At 39.2% G+C, this 18,303-nt stretch overlaps 1 protein-coding gene across 1 annotated transcript; it reads left to right on the forward strand.

Annotated features, from left to right (window-relative positions):
- The first annotated feature begins 1,080 nt into the window (after window positions 1-1,080).
- LOC140243615 (sulfotransferase 1A1-like) lies at window positions 1,081-17,763 on the forward strand. Its single transcript, XM_072323281.1, has 6 exons — window positions 1,081-1,312; window positions 7,158-7,399; window positions 8,436-8,559; window positions 11,606-11,700; window positions 12,574-12,763; window positions 17,654-17,763. Exons 1-6 carry the CDS (start codon window positions 1,081-1,083, stop codon window positions 17,761-17,763), a joined length of 993 nt encoding a protein of 330 aa, XP_072179382.1.
- The last annotated feature ends 540 nt before the right edge of the window (window positions 17,764-18,303 follow it).

The following is an 18,303-nucleotide window of genomic DNA, read 5'->3' on the forward strand; positions in this document are numbered from 1 at the left end:
AAATCGAATACTGACGAAATCGATCAAGCTTCCACTCGTTTCATTAGTTTTTATTATCAGATTTCTAATCAAATTAGGTTAAAAGAATGATGTTTCTTTCTTCTCAGGTCAAGCTTAATGTATTTGTTTGTTTGGTTGTTTTTATACCTGTATGTATGTGGGATGTTTTTTTCTTTTTTTTTTTTAAGTCTTGAGTAGTGGTGATACCAGAATAAAATAGAAGGGGCATTTTCTAATCAGAAAAACAAAATGTTTACACGAGATTGAAAAATCAAGTTACCTTTATAACATGCTTGAATATCCTTGAACATCTCTTATATTTTTCTTTTCTGCAAGTAATCATGTGTCTGAGCTTCAAGTAGGTTCAAATAACACAGAACTTTTAAGGTTTACAAAATAATGTTTAAACATTTTGCCCCATCCATGGGCATCTCGGTCAATAGTATGACAAACTGTTCATTAATTTATTTTCTCAGAGACATCCCAATCGCATCTAACATAATAAGTTTAGAAATACCGGAGTGTCTCAAAGTCGAATTTAAGTGCAGCACACCCTGGAAATTTCACAAACATTAAAGCCGGAAAAACTTGCAAAAAGGCTTTACGCCTATACCAACATAGAATGAAACTAAAGATCATCTCATTTCATATTTTTCTAGTTATATCGCGCTTGAAAGATACAGCGTGAACCAGTAAGATTAGTAAAAAGTAAAATTCTGGCGTTTGAACAATGTGAACGCAGTGCCCAACCATGTGTTAGTAATGTTGACTCCGTGAACACTGTGTCGCACACCGGAGACTCTAAATACACAGTGTATTCCCACAGTCATCTATCGGATGTGAACACACTGTGAATATAAACTGCTAGAAAACACACATTTATGAACATACTCGAATCTTAACCTTGTCTTCCACACTGCATTCTCTCGAGGGCTGAGTTCCCCTACTTTATCAGGTTAATGTATGTGGTAACGGACTTTCTCCTATTGTGTGTGTTATTGAAAGATACATTGTTCTGGTTCTATGCGAGATCATTCTCTGACTGATTGGTTATTGGCTAATTTTCAAGTGTCATACAAGATGGCGGACGAGAGGACGTTGACAAACGGGAAAGCGGAAGAGGAGAACTTTACGGACTTGACAGAGGAAGAGAAGAAGTCGACGAACGAGACGACCCGGCCGCCCCGAATTGTCCTCAACACCTACAAGGGCATTGTATTCCCCCCTCACGTGAGGCCCGAGTTTATCGAAGGGGTCCAGTCCATGAAATTTCATCCAGATGATATCATTATAGTCACCTCTCCGAAATCAGGTAAGGTCATACTCTATAACAATCTATTTCCTACCTGTTATTATGTACTACTCTCTTTTCCTTATACATGACAAAACGTAACTGGATGGCGGGAAATAATTATATCCTTCAAGACCCTGTCACACCTTTCCGGGCAAGCCTTGCGTGCGACTTGCGAAGAACAATTTTTACCATCCGGAGGTCCCCGCAGATGACCCGCACATGACAGTACCTAGCACGTATCACACCCGTAGCCGCCCGGAGGTGCGCACGCAAATTCTTGTGCCCGCAGCCATGTTTTAATAGGCGCCGTCACACCTTTCCGGGCAAGCTACGCGGGCTTGTTGCCTGTGGGGATTTTCCACCATACCGGACAATTTCTTCTTCCGGGTATTCTGTGTGACCTGCGTGGCAAGCGGGGGCTGACAGCTCAGTGACGGAATTTCTCTGAAGGAATGGTAGAAGTCCGACAGAATGTCATTATCTTGGCCGCATACGGGGACTGTGAACTACCTGCGTTACAGCTGCGAAAGTACCTGCGTGGGAGTTGCCTGCGAGGTGCTGCCGCTAAGGGCCTCCTACTGGCGTTCTGCGTGGACCTACCCTGCGGGCAATCCCCGCGACTAACCCGGAAAAAGTTTTGGTCATGCTCAAAACTCGGCTGCGGGTAATCTCAATCACCCATGGTTACGTCTTTAGGCCTACTCTTGGAATTGCTCTACATTTTTTAATGCATTTTATATTACTCTAGCATTACCAAGTATAACTTCATGCATCTGGTTTAGGAAGATCTTAGCTGGCAAAGCATCATGGGAAAACGAACCGGGCGTGCGTTCATATGGCGCGTTTTACCCATCGAACTAAAAGATAGTGGAATGCGTGTTCACCCAGGAAATACGCAGCCACCAAAACTTGTTTAACTCACGTGACCACTGCCATTTTGCTAGGGCAATTTTTCCTTATATGGAGTGCACTTTGTCGGTCGTCCGTTGCAAAATAATGTGTATCCAACCCATAGAGCTGTATTTACAGCTCTATGATCCAACCACTCTCTCATTTTTTTAACAATTGTTACGTCATAATCACTAGCCACCGGACGGCGCACTCTTGCTTGCGCGCGTACTGCCGCGCCTAAGCGTGCACTCCATATAAGGAAAAAATGCCCTAGCAAGATGGCGACGCAACACGGCTGCACGGTCTCGTGTATGTTGGGAATAGGGACACGCATTACACTGTGTTTTTAGTTCGGTGGTTTTACCACACCGAGCAAGGTACAGGCGTTTTTTGCTATAGTACGCCAAAGGAACCATGTCTGGTTCTGCTAAAAAAGAATCAGTTATTGTTATTCTAATGTAAAAGATCACGAGCAACAAAAATCAACAGTATAAGATTGATATACAATTAATTAACAAAATAGGAGCGGGGAAGTGATATTATAACAGAAGGTTTATAGTGACCTCGTCTACAGCCACTCTGTCTATTTTCCAATTGGTCTACTGGCAAATCGTCTATTACCGATTGGTCTAATACCTATTTGGTCTACAACTTGTTTTGTCTGGTACACATGTTGTCTAATAGTCACTTTGCCCACTACCCGTACTGTCTAATACCCAACTCGTCTAAGGAGCATTTCGTCTACTGAGCAATGTATTGATCTAATAGCCAAGTCGTCTATACTCACAATGTCTACTTGTCAAGTCGTCTAATATCCATTTCGCCTACTGCCACTTTGTCTACTCCCACCTCGTCTACAAGTCATCTCGTCTACATTCACTTTGTCTAGTTATCATATCGTCCAACCCATAGTTCGTCTATACCCAGAATGGTCTATACCCATCTGGTTTACACCCAACTGGTCTACACCCAACTGGACTACTCCCAACTGGTCTACACCCAACTGGTCTACACCCAAATGGTCTACACCCAACTGGTCTACTCCCAACTGGTCTACACCCAACTGGTTAACTCCCATCTGGTCTACTCCCAACTCGTCTACTCCCAACTCGTCTATACCCAATATTAATTTGTCTACTCCCAACTGGTATACTCCCAACAATTTACCCAAACTGATCATTCCCATCTGGTCATCATACCACTTTTGTCTAGTGTCCAGTCCGTCTCACTGTCACGAACTATTCATAACCCTGCCCTGGTACAAAAATCAAAATAGTCTATTCTTTAAAGTTGTTAATTATTCCGCACATGCTGAATATAAAGACATATCAATGGAGAGACACGACTATCCAGTCAACATCCTGGCCGTAAAAGAACTAAATGATAATAAACTAGCTCAGTTGCAATCCTCCATCACAAATGAATTGTCAGTCCTACGAAACAGAATTACATTTCGACCGCCCAGCAAGTTTTTCACACTGTGACATTATTTTTTTTTTTAATAAAAAAGTAATCGAATTGTCATAAATAGAACGAAAAATTCAAACCAAATGGGGCACCAAGAGTGTTCAACCTATTTCAGTGGGAAAGGAAACTGGATGAAGTTTGGAGTAGACAAAAAACAACAACAACAACTATATAACAAGTAGACCAGTTGGGAGTAGACCAGCTGGGAGTAGACCAGTTGGGTGTAGACGAGTTGGGAGTAGACCAGTTGGGAGTAGACCAGTTGGGTGTAGACCAGTTGGGAGTAGACCAGTTGGGTGTAGACCAGATGGGTGTAGACCAGTTGGGAGTAGACTAGTTGGGAGTAGACCAGTTGGGTGTAGACCAGTTGGGTGTAGACCAGTTGGGAGTAGACTAACTGGTTATTAGACTAATTGAGTATTAGACAGCATGGATGTAGACCAATTGGCTATTAGACAAAATGAGCTGTAGACTATTTCATTCATAGACCTAATGATTAATAGACGAAATGGTCAATAGACATAATGGGTATTAGACGAAATGTGACTTAGACAAATTAGAGATTAGATTAAAAGGTTAGTAGACGAAATGGCAATTAGACTAATTGGCATTTAGACAAAATGGTTGGTAGACGAGTTGGTAGTAGACGATACGAGTTTAGACGAGATGGCATTTTACTAGGTGAACAGTGGACAGTGTGGTTGTAGACAAGGTGCCAGTTTACCCTACAGAACCAGACCTGGTACCTTTTGGCGCACCGTAGCAAAATCCGCGTTCCGTGACGCGTGCCGAATTTGGTGTAAACGCAGCTTAACGCAGGACCGTGTGATAAGAATGTGCAATTTTCCCACAGCAGATATACTGAGTAACATAAGTTACGTTCAGACGGGAGCCCTTAACCTCGAAGTTAGGAAACTTCGAGGTTAGAGCTTGTAGTTAGGGACCGTGAAGACGCACTCGTAGTTAGCAAACCTCGAGGTTTTTCTCGATGTTTCGAGCCACGAGAAATCTTATGGTTAGCGCTCCAACCACGAGCCGCGGGGGGTCCCCACTCGTAGTTAAGCACCGTGTGGACACAAAATACAACGAACTCGAAGTTAAGAGTGACCTCGCCGTAAACTCCATCCCCTACAATTACCCTCTGCTTCCGGGTCAACCTCACAAACGTACTACACCACAAATACACCACACGTGAAAAACCTATGACGCACGACACAACATCATCTTTTCTTCCCATGCGCTTGATCTCTGAAACTGAACACGTCGAACTCGCTACTGTATTCTATATTCTTCTCCGACGCTAAATTTTTTTTTTCGACGAATGTCTTCATAAAGGCATAAAGTCATCAGTGCAGTGCTATCTCTGCATACCATGACAGAGAAAAAGAGTACCTGTAAGCGAGTCCGACAGGGTTAGACTAAAGAATAAATAGACGCCTTGTTAGCAGTGTGGGCTGAAAGTTCCGGTTTTGTGGTTTTAACATCGAGTGGGACCCACTCGTAGTTACGGGGGGGGGGGGGGCAGAAGCTTAACCTCGAGGTTTCGTAACCTCGAGGTTAAGATTCGTCGTGTGGACACACGTCGTAGTTAGGGGGCAAGAGCTAAACCTCGAGGTTTCCTAACCTCGAGGTTAGGGCCTGCCGTCTGAACGTAACTTAAGACAAAAATTTTTCTTCCCTTCAAAACATGCATTGAATTTCCCACTTATTGTGTGCATGCTGATAAAGACAAAAAACTCCACGTCATGTTTTGGATATGCAGAGAATTTTTTTATAAGCGATTTTTCTTTCGCTTTGAGCAGACTCCCTATAATTGAACTTGAACTTGAACTTTATTATGTTTCATTTAAAAAACATATAATTTTTACAATGACAAACTGAGGACAGTAAACGAGTACATGAACATGCATACGTAACATGATAACAACTATAAAATGAAACATGGAAACTACAAAAGACCGGAGTCTTGTCAGGGTAGTTCCCAACAGACAGAATAATAGGAAATAATATTGCATTACGATCAAGACATAGGACAGGTGAAAGTATTACAAAAAAAAAAACACACACAAAAAAAAAACAAAGAGACAAACATACACAAAAAAATATTATCATTGATGAAATTATAGTGTTTAGTCATATCACCCCTAGAAAACAAAAACCATAAAATTATCTATAATCATAGTGTATTTCATAATAACAAATCTAACTTTCTAACAAGTGTCTTTTCAGATTTTTCTTAAAAATATTTGTAGTTGGAGAATTTATAACTGTATGAAGTAAGGAATTCCACAATGAGGGTCCAGTGTGTCTAAGTGTGTGCATTGCATACATCTTATCTACCTTAAGTAAATGATATTTATTACTACTGCGAGTATTATAACTATGAATTTGATAATTAGATTTAAACATACCAGAAATCATCTCAGGTAGCAAATTCATTTTATGCTTGAACATATACATGAGAATATTAAACTTATTCAATTGATATATATTCAAAGCATTCATTTTCAGAAACAGAGGGATTGACGGCGCTTTATAATGCGAGTTTGTACAGAGTCGAATTGCTCTTTTTTGAAGGATAAAAGTGTCGTGTAAATTTGATTGAGGAGTATTCGCCCATACAGCATTACAATAATTCAAATGAGATAAGATCAAACTGTTATATAACAAAATCAAAACCTTTGCAGGTAAAATACCTTTTAACATATTAATTACTCCAATATTTCTCAAAATTTTTTTATTCGTCATAGTTATATGTTTTTTCCAGTTCAAATTACAATCAATATTAACCTCTAAAAATTGCGTATATTCTACTCGAGATAATTTTACATCATTCATTTTTACATCATAAAGCTCCAATTCTGGAATCTTTTTCCTACCTTTAAAAAAATACATATAATTTGATTTTTCAATATTAACAATTAATCTGTTGTCACAAAACCACTTTGAGAATTTGAATAACTCATTATTCAAATTATTTATCAACACATTCAAGTCAGAATGAGAAATCAATAAAGTAGAATCATCAGAATATAAAATAAATTTAACCACACGTGAAATATTACACATATCATTAATGAATATCAAAAATAACAATGGACCTAATATGGAACCCTGGGGGACTCCACGTAAAATATCACATGTATCCGATAAAGTATCTTTATATAATGTAACTTGTGTCCGATTGTTCAAATAACTTCTAAACCACTTTAATGAATGACCTCTAATACCATAACAATCAAGCTTTTTAATCAATATTTCATGATTTATCAGATCAAAAGCTTTAGACAAATCAAGAAAAACTCCAATAACATACAAATTATCATTTAACGCAGTAAGAATACTATCTTGCAGATCTACAAGAGCCATTTCAGTTGAAAAATTAGAGCGAAATCCATATTGAGAATTACATAAAATATTGTTGTATGGCAAACTATTGCAACAAATCTTGCAAATTATCAAGTCTCGGAAGCAACAAGTTTGGACAACTAACTTTCTTCTTCAGGCACTCACTGGATGGTAGAGATAGTACATCTACTCCTAGCCGACGGAGTGTGGGAGAACGTGCGGCGAGCATCTATGAAGTATCACTTGGAGGGGGGCATGTCCAGCAAGGACACGTTCAAGTCCCGCTCGCCGATCCGGCCTTTCTATCACGAACTAGAGAAAGTGGATTCTCCCAGAGTGATGACCTCTCATCTACCGCTCCATCTCCTACCGCCAGGAATCTTTGAAGCCAAAGCGACGGTAACATGCATTCACCTTCTCGGTACCTCCAGTTGACCTCAAATTTTCAATAACGGTCGCAGGCAATATTTTTTTTTTCTGTGATAAGAAACAGAACTGATAAGTTTCACGTAAAATTGTATTCCTTGTGGCATGTCACTGAATCAGGGAATATGAATATGTGTGTGTGTGTGCGTGTTTGTGTATGTGTGTGTGTGTGTGTGTGCGTGTGTTTGTGACATGCAGATTCGTGTTTAAGGGCGTCTTCTAATGTTTTAGGGTTCATAACCTTCAACATGGCCACGTTGTCGAAAACTTGGTCCTTCCCATTAAGGTGAAACCATGATCCATTTTAGTCTCTTCATATTCAAGACACGGTTTGTCACTGAGAGCTATGTTAGGAGAAAAATCTTAACACAAATCCTAAACACAAATCCTACACACAAACCTGCGTTCGCACAGGCTGGCCTATTTAGCAACTTTTATTGACAGATCTCATCCATGCAGTGAGACATGCATTGTTCCTTCACAATAACACGCAAACTTGGGAAAGTGCAATTTGTCATTGTTGTCTTTAATGTTTATGTGCTCAGTCATTCATGACATTTGTCAACATAATTAGGTATCAATGGAAAGAGGAAGAGTTCCCCTTTCCTCACAATCAACATTAGGCCTACAATCTCCATAGCCGACAACTACGAAATGGTAGCCCTCCAAAGGTGGATTTCCTTTTTTTTTTGATACACTCTGTAGTACACTCACTCTCAACAGTTACTGTACGGATTAACGAACCTTGTTTTATTCTCGGATTAACGAGCCTCGGAATAACGAAGCTTATTTTATTTTCGGATCTATGAACCTTCAGAACGACAAACCTCATATAATCTGAATAGCGCACCTTTTTTACTGTCAGATAAACAAAAGTCCAGGTATAAGGGATTTGTGTGTTACGGAAAAATGAACCTTATTAATTCATTTTCGGAATAACGAAGAAGGATTGGCGAACCTTCGGAATAACAAACATTCACTACAAAGTCATGTTGTTTTCAATCCCCAGGTCATATACCTGGCGAGGAATCCTAAAGACGTGATGACGTCCTACTTCAGGTTTGTAAATAACACCCCGCAAGGCGATTTTTTCACATGGGACAAGCTTCTCAACAACGTGTTCACCGATCAAAGTAAGAGACACTGAAGGCAATATTCTATTTTTGTCTCTTCTTAAAGGTGCATAGCCCCGGTAGTGCAGAGGGCGCTGTTGATGATACTGCCGATCACCGTTAGCATTGATATGAAGATTACCGAAGTTGTGATGTCATCAATAGTAAAGTGCGTAGGTGTTGCTAAGTAATGTTGCCTTCGTTGTCTTCTCTGCGCATTGCGCAGTCTGTAGTAATGCCAGGGTGCGTGCATATGTGCTTCTTATAATGACATCACAAAAGAAGTTTGCTATAGAGGTCATCCCCCTCAGCCGAATCATGAGCCGAACTGTGATCGGACCACTGACTACAGTGGATCGGACTTCTTCGGACTCGGGGAAGTGGGCCACAGCGTAAGCGCCAAAGAGGAGTCGATAGCATAGGTCTCTATCGGAAACTTGCGCCGTGCGCCCGCGTACGCATTTGACTAAAACACCGGGACCATGCACCTTTAACCGATCGATTCATAAATATGAATAGTTATCATATCGTGGATAGATTGGCGTTCATTGACTTCCTGAATAATGTCGTGTTTTTCTGTCATCGATTTCTCACATCCAAGCCTTTTAACACGTATTCAATTTTTCACACTTTATTTCAGAAATAAAGTGTGACAAATTGACAAAGTGTGTAACTAAAAAGAAAACGAATCAAAAGCACCTAGTATTCAACGGTATGAAAAACTCTGGTATAAAGTGTGCATATATAGGAGAGTAGGGATTTGGAAGCTAAAGACCAATCCGCATACACGTGTGTGTTTGTAGAGTTTCTTTTACAAGCTGTTGAATTGTCATGATACATGATGTCAATGTGTCATAAGAGTGACTATTTCGTGACTGTGGTTATGATTACATAGACCCTGCATCAGACGACCAACGAAAAGTCGCCAGATATGGATTTTTAGTCAAGAGCAGATTCTGAAAGATCAGACTAATGATGCATGAGTCAAATCAAATGGACTCTCGAAACCCATTTTAATATTGGAGGGAAGGCACACACTTTGAGAGAGTGTGCACTGAGAAAACAGGCTATTCAAGCTCTTAGTCTTACAAAGAGGCTAAGGTGAGCTTATTATCAAGAAGCAAACCTGAAAATTTGATAAAGGAAACTTTCGCTGTGACTCCATTATCCAGGAAATGTTCCGGGATGATATTTCCAAAGAAATACTGAAAAGCATACATATATATATATCTTTTTGAAGATTAATTGAGGATTTCTTTGCTCTTATCCAGTAAAGTGATCTAATCAACTCGATATTCGAAGTATCAGTCAATAACTCAGGATCAGAGCAAGAAAAACACATTTGAATCATCAGGGAATAGTAAAAAGGAAAGAAAACTTGATGAATTTCTATTTCGTCGATATAGAGAACAAAATAATAAAAGTGGTCCAAGTAAGCTTCCTTGCGGTAAACCACAAGTGATATATCGTGCATAACAGATGTAGTTTGACCATCGATATTATACAAATTTTCTGCGATTAGTGAGGTAATTCCTGAACCTCTCAATAAAGGTCGTACCTCAAATACCATAATGGGATAATTTGTAAAGTATTTTGTGGTCGATGGTATCGAAGGCCTTAGAGAAATCCAGGAATACACCTATCATGCTTATGGTATGATAAAATGTATCTAGAGTTTTAGAGACTTTGAAGCAAATGACTTCATAAGATGTGTTGTGTTTTTGCCGAAAACCAAGTTGATTATCAGAAATATTACTATGCTTAGTAAGAAAATCTAAAAGTCTCGGGTAAACAACTTTCTCAAGTAATTTAGAAAATGAATAACAAAGATATTGGTCTGTAATTACAGACATCTTCCCTATTCCCTTTCTTGAAAACTTGAATAACCGTAGATACGTTCATAACCTCGCGGACAATACTGTTACTTGCAGCCAAACTAAACATATGTACCAAGGGATTAAAAATAGAATTTATAATATATTTTAAAAGAATATCATCAATGTTATCGTAACAAGCCCTTTTCTTACTCTTTAAATTCCGAACTAAATTATCGATTAGTTCGATCCTGTGCGTTATAGAAAGAAAAAAGGAGCTAAAATCAGGGGTTTATAAAAGAAAAAAAAAATCAACAAACAGCTTTTCGGACTGGGGGATCTTTTGGGCGAGATTATTTCTTATTTGTAAAAAAAATACTGATTTAAAGATGTATGTTACAGACCTTGAGTCCGGGGTATTTCCTTCTCGGGGGAAATTCATAGAATAATTCTGTTTCCTTTCACTGGTCTGCAAGTTATCATATACCCAGTTTCCTGTTTAGGTCCATCCCATAAGACCGACATCCATGAGTCATACAGCCCACGAATCCTACAGCCCATGAGTTTATAGGGAAATAAAGCCCATGATACCGGCACCAGGTAAAAACAGCCCACTAGTTCGACAGATACAACACAGGGTTTAATGTGTCGGTCTCGTGGGCTTTGTTTGCTTATAGGTGTAAAACTCATGGGCTGTATGACTCGTGAGCTGTATAACTCGTAGAATAGGCTGTGTGACTCGTGGTGTCGTAAATTCTCGTGACGTGCACCCCTTGTCCCTCATTATTATCTGTATCTATATAAAATGTCCCTGATTTTATCATTTTCATATCACTTCTGGGAATCTAAACTTCTGTGTAGACTGCATTTATTCCTTTTATGTCTGTATTCAACAACACGAACGTTTAGATTCTGAATGTGTTTATAATCCACTTATGAAACTTGGAGATGGAAAACCCAAACAAAAACTCCCCAAGCATACGAACAGACAGGCAAAAACACAGGCACACACGAAATATGGGGACAGCCATATTATAATCATCTTACTTCGAGAAAACATATATAAGCGTTAAGACGTGTTTTGTGATGACAGGCTTTATTCATCGAAAATCGTGTCGCTTTGAAATAAAGATATACGATATTCTTTAACCAACACCTCAACCGGATTCCAACATGAACTATTCCAATTGTGTTATTTTTACTGGACCAACCTAGATTTAACTGTTGGCTTTTCCCTTCATATCGTCGTCTAGACATCTACGGAGCTTGGGACAAGCATGTCTTGTCATACTGGAAAGTCAGACACTTAGAGAACGTCATGTTCTTAAAGTTCGAAGACATGAAAACGGTGCGTATAAAAGAAACGGTATTTTCATTTCTGTAACCTTTTGTGAAACGTAAATTCAATGGAAATGATATATTTTACCCTTTGAACTGGTCTAGGGTATGATCCCCGGGAAATTACCCCGGACCGTTCCCCTGACCCTAACCCTATCCTAATCCAAACTATAATCCTACAACCACCCCTTCCCCTAAACGTTACACTAACCTTATCACTAACCAGTATTTAATCAGGGGGAGGGGGGTTGGTAATTCCCTCCGGAGTAATTGCTCCGATACGCCTTGAGACGTGCCAGCTCTAATCCTGTGTATTACTTGAGTAAAAAAGAAAAAAAAGTACAGATAGAGTCTACAGACAAAGGGAATTAGGGATGGTACAGTATTGGTGGATATGAGAATTGGGCTTTTAACTTTTTGCGAGATACCAAGAAAACACTTATGTAGTACAGAGCTTACCATTTTGAGAGGAATTCAAAGTTTATGTGATGAAAATCGGGTTTGGAATGACTGAAACATCCAAAAACAAAGTAAAACAAAGCGTTCGTAATAAAGTGTAGGTCCCACACTTTATTAGAATTGCTCTTTTTTGGATATCTCAGCCATTTAAAAACCAATTTTCATCAAATAAACGTTGAATTCCTCATAGAATTACATGCTCTTTCATATTTCATAAGAGGTTTCTCATCTCAGCAAAAAGTGTTAGGAACCTGAAATTAGGTCTCAACCAAAACTATGCAATCCCTTTAAGCAACAAAACAAAGGAATGACATGTTGATAGATAAGAGAGAGAAATAAAAGCACTTGTTTTAAAATTTGATATGTATTTCCGATCTCATTTATTTGTTCTCCTAAATATGTTTTCATTCATTCATAATCAAAGAAACAGCGAGAGTGCGTCGCAAGCATAGCTAATTTCATCAACCACCCGATATCCGAGGATGTACTGGATGACGTCATTTCTAAAATCTCGATCGACGGAATCAGAAAAGAGATGGCACGTCTTGAAGAGACCTTGAAAGATGGTAATCAGTATGGCAGAGCGCACGGCACTGTCAGTTACTACCGCAAAGGTGAGAGTATTGTTATTTTCATTATCATTATCATTTCTTTTAATTATTATTATTGTTATTATTGTTATTGTTATTATTATTATTAGCGCTCTAACCACGAGCCGCGGGGGGTCCCCACTCGTAGTTAAGCACCGTGTGGACACAAAAAACAACGAACTCGAAGTTTAGAGTGACCTCGCCGTGAACTCCAGCCCTCACAATTTCCCTCTGCTTCCGGGTCAACCTCCCAAACGTACACCACAAATACACTACACGTGCGCCCGACGTGGTGAAAAGCCTATGACGCACATCACAACAACATCATCTTTTCTTCCCATGCACTTGATCTCTGAAACTGAACACGTCGAACTCGCTACTGTATTCTATATTCTTCTCCGACGCTAAAAAATTGTTTTCGACGAATATCTTCATAAAGCATAAAGTCATCAGTGCAGTGCTATCTTTGCATACCATGACAGAGGAAGCTGGTGCCGCCGGTGGGAAAAAGAGTACTGATATTAAAGGGAGTCCGACAGGGTTGGACTAAAGAAGAAATAGACGCCTTGTTAGCAGTGTGGGCTGAAACTTCCGGTTTTGTGGGTTTAACATCGAGTGGGACCCACTCGTAGTTACGGGGGCAGAAGCTTAACCTCGAGGTTAAGATTCGTCGTGTGGACACACGTCGTAGTTAGAGAGCAAGAGCTAAACCTCGAGGTTATGGCCTGCCTTCTGAACGTAACTAATGTCGCAAAGTCGCACCCCTTGATTTTATGTGAGGTCTCAAAAAATGTGAAATGGGTCAACCAAATCAATCTTGAGTTTTTCATACTTCCTGAAAGAGGTATGTTGTTTCAACAGTTTTTCTATAACCCCTTTTTTGGCGGGGGAGGGGGGGGGGGATAGAATGATGTCTTGGAAATCCCTTGCACACTCTTCACTTTCAAGTCTAATAACTTTTGATAGGATAACGCTGCTGCTTTGAAAATTAGCATTAATCATGGACAAATTGTGTTGATAGAACATGTTCAATTTCAGCTTAATTTGTATATCCCTTTATTGTTGTTTCCCTGGTGGTTTACATCTTTTTGTGTCCCTTTCATCGCACAGCTAGCACGGCTTGGTGTAACTATACACAGCCCAGTCGCTGTACATGGTACGTCGCGACAGGGCTGTACGCGCGCGACCACCAACCACTAGGAGAGCGACGTAATCGTATTACGATAGCTTTGAATTTTGGTACTTAACATCATTTTCGTCACCTCAAACTCAACGAGTATACTTTTCAATATTTACTCTACATCTGATGCTATCAGTATTCAAATGTACGCAATGAAACTTACCGAAATTGATCATCATATCCAGCATGTCCACACGGTACACAATTTTTCACGCCAGGCCAGTCGCTGTACATGGTACGTCGCGACGTACCGACGGTCAGGAATTGCGCCAGAAAGTGTCATTTATTTGTTCCACGGACTTATCGCAAGTGGTCTCCATGGACCCAGTGTGGCGAACTATTCTTCTGTAATAGAAACATGCATTTAACGTGAGTAAAGTATTCTGTTTAAAGGAGAAAAGTATACATTTTCCTAAGTTTTGTAGTGCTAGTTGTGTTGAGGTTCCTCACTTTGAGGCTGCATGCCGCGCTCGTCAGACGCTGTTTTCGCATAGCGTAACAGCGTCTGGTCGGGCTAGGCTTGGTGAAGATTAAGCGCTTGAATACCCTGTACTTTAGAGCCTCTTTTCTCAGTTCACTCTTTTCCAGAGTGTGTGCTTTCTTTCCAGTATTTAGATAGGTTATTGGAGTCCGTTTGAATTGAGTTATACATCATTCAAAAGCTTAGAGTCTGCTCTTCCCGAATTTGCCATTAACTAAGAATCCGTGTCTGGCGACTTTTTGTTGGTTTTGTGATCAGGGACACATAATTATGATAATGTTGCATGATGATAATAGTAATTACAGATAATACTGATAGTATACACAGAAAAAGACAAAATGTATTAAAGTACGTGTATATCATTATGCAATAAATTTATATGTTCTCTTTCTGTTTTACTGTTTTTTATATGGTAAACATATGACATAAAGATGAAATAGATCATCAAGGGTAATGCAATATCAGTAAAATATAATGGTCTCATTATGTTAAAAAAAACCCAGCCCCCGTCAGTCATGTCACTAGAGTCAGTCCTTGTAAAAATAATGTTTATTGATGTATTAGGTACAAATTCAAGCGCTTCTCGTCAAGGACATGGTAGGGCAAAATACCTTGACAGAGGATTCGAGTCAAAGATCTCTAAATCATTAGGCAATACAACTTATCCGCTGTATAATATACAAATGATGCACAGGATAGAGTGCATTAGTGTAGGCGTAGTGCACTCGAGGGTATTTACAATTGTGAAACATGCACGAGGCGAAGCCGAGTGCATGTTGCACTACATTGTAAATACCCGAGAGTGAGCTACGCCTACACTAACGCCACGAAATAATCCTGTGCATCATTTGTTTTATAAAATGGGTCGAAAATTCGAAAACTAACATCATTTTTCAGCGTTTTTCACGTACCTTTGTGGGTCAAGACGTCCGAAGATGTTCGTCCCAAACTTTTACGCACGTCGCACTTGCGGAAATCCCGCACATACAGTAGGCCTAATGGGGGGTTGGGTTTCCGGACACCCGCATGAAAACTTACTTATTTTACATAGAATATGCACCCTTTACCTTAAAGACTTGATATAGACTGAAAACTCTGAAAACGGCGTGAGAATTAACCTGCTAAATCGTTGGATTTGCTCTTCAAAGTGACTCCATGTACGCGTCCGGTCCCATAACGCTTGGTCTACTGTACTGTACAAAGTGTACGTATAGTACGGTACAGTATACGTACGTACCTCTTGTACGCCACATATGTTATGCACAAGGGAAGACAGGCCGGCCGGCCGCCGGCAGCCCAAACTAGAAGTTGTTTACAGGATTGACAGCGCGTACGCGTATGCATGCAATTCATCAAAGGAGCCGCCGCGCGCACAGACGATCGGCAATCTACCATAGGATTACAGGCAGTGCAATTGTACTGAAGTAAAGGAAGGAGGTGTGTCTCATTTCAGCGCTTCCTATTGGCTACATTCTTGAACCCATTTTATAAAGCAGGATAATACAGTACGAGCTCCTCCAACTGTGGGATATGGTTTATTGAGTCGTTTGCTGAACCTTTTGTGAAGAGGAAATTGTACTACATGGAATACGTAGAGTAATACGTAGAATAAAAGGTGTTAATACCTATAAACTCCGAATTACTTTACAGCATGCCACTGTAACTGAAAAGTTCAAGCAAAGCAAAGCAAATGAGTTATAAATATGAACATTAATCATTCTCTGCTTCAAACAGATAACAGGTGTCAAAATATATGTAAAGTTTGACCTCAAAACGGATCAACTCCATCATACTTATCAATTACGCTTAGATTTCCCACTGAAGCTACTACATAAATACTAAAATCAAAAGAAAACATCAGATATTTATAATAATATCTTGAAAAATATTACTTGTTATGTAACAAATGATGAATCACTTGAAAGCTTATTGCTCTATCATTCTGCTGATGGAGTAACATTAAAGCGAAAATAAATAAACAAACAAACAAACCCAGCTTAAGCATTTTTGCGACAAAACTCATCTTTTTGGTCACACCAGCTACAGGGGAGAAAAAGATCAAGAGAGCTTGAAGTGTATTGATGTCTCTATTGGATTCAAAGCTCTTTAATGGGGCTTTCTGTTTGTAGATTGAAAGTTTGCTGCACTAAAAGCCGTTGGAGACTCATCATGGTTTTGATAGAAAAATAACAATATAGGCATTGTTCGTTTCAAAAATGTAAACCTGCGTGGTTAAAAGGGAAGCTATGTTTAAGGACATTATTTTTTTTTTTACTTTTCCATCATTAATTTTTTAACGACCTGCTAACAAGAAAACTGATTACACTTTTCAAAATAATCAACTAGTGTAAAACTTAATGACAAGTAATTTGAATCATACGAGGAAGGTATTACTCGTGACGTTTCTCTGCTTAAAGGGATGGTATATTATTGGTTGAAACCAGGATTCAGCCTTTAACTTTTTGCATGATACTTAGAAAACACCGTATGTCGTGTATGTAATGTTAAAAGAGGAATTCAAAGTTTATTTGATAAAAATCGTTTCTGAATTGGCTGAGCTATAAAAAGCAAAGTATAAAGCAAAGAGGTTCTAACTTAAGTTGGGCCCCACCCTTTATGAGGATCCCTTTGTTTTGGATATTTCAGCCATTTCAAAATCAGTTTTCATCAAATGAACACTAAATTCCTCTTAGAATTAGTTTGCTCTTTTATATTAAATTCATCAGTGGTTTCTCATTATCTCACAAAAAAAAAGAAGTTGAAAAACTAAGCCCCAATCTAAAAAAAAAAAAACAAAAAAAAAACACACAAACAAACAAACTATGCCACCCCTTTAAATATGACTTTCCTGTACATGCAACTTGTGTGTCTCTACGTGTATGTGTTTATTTTATTTGTTGTATAATTATATCTTTATTTCTTAAGCAAAACATTAATTAATGACCTATCGGAAGCCCAGAAGAAAGAGAGAAAAAACTATAAACGTAAACATAAATGTAAAACGAAATCGATCCTACCACAGGCAATTTGCTTCCGGACACTACCAAAAATGATAGTGCACCAGTTAGTATTAGTGATAATTAAGACTACCTAGAGTCACTTTTATTATACACAAAATAAGGCAGGGAGAACAGAGATAGTAACGGTATGATACTAGTGCTAGTACATACTACAACAGCCTGAAGAAACACACAAAATGAGTGGGCTCTTTTTATAGTTTTGTTTGCCTTTACTTGTTTTTATGATCCTACAGGCATCGTCGGTGACTGGAAGAACTGCTTCACTGTGGCACAAAGTGAGCAATTCGACAGAGAACTGCAAGAACGACTCCACGGGAGTGGGTTAACATTTGAATTTGAGTAACCGTCTACCAGCTCCCTCCGCTAAGTTGGAAGGCACAAACCCTTCTTGGTCGTAAAGGAGTCTGCATTCTGCGGCAAGACTACTACATGCACCACCGGCACCATTACCGTATATATATATATATATATATATATATATATATATACACACACTCAGCAAAAAAAGTACCACCAGATATCATTATTGGTGTGAAAGATGCAGTTTATGTCAAAATACATGGAAAAAAAGTTGCACTTTAGTGATTTGCAATGACTTTTACACAAATAATCAAACAATCACTCATGATTCTGGACATCTAAGCATGGTTGATTGCATATTGCTTTATCTCTTTCTTCTCATGAGCATACAGTGAAGTATTTGATAATTGATATGTCCACCATCCGCTTCAATTACCAGCCGGCATCTCTTCCTCATATTGTTAACTAAAGTTTGTATTTGGCGCTGCTCAATGTTGGCCCATGCTCTTAGATTCTTGCAGTGAAGTGTCATGTTTCACCTTCTTGCTCGCTTTCCGCTTAATGACATCCCAAAGATTCTCTT

The sequence above is a fragment of the Diadema setosum genome, chromosome 20, assembly GCF_964275005.1.
Source record: "Diadema setosum chromosome 20, eeDiaSeto1, whole genome shotgun sequence".
In the NCBI taxonomy this organism is placed as follows: Eukaryota; Metazoa; Echinodermata; class Echinoidea; order Diadematoida; family Diadematidae; genus Diadema; species Diadema setosum.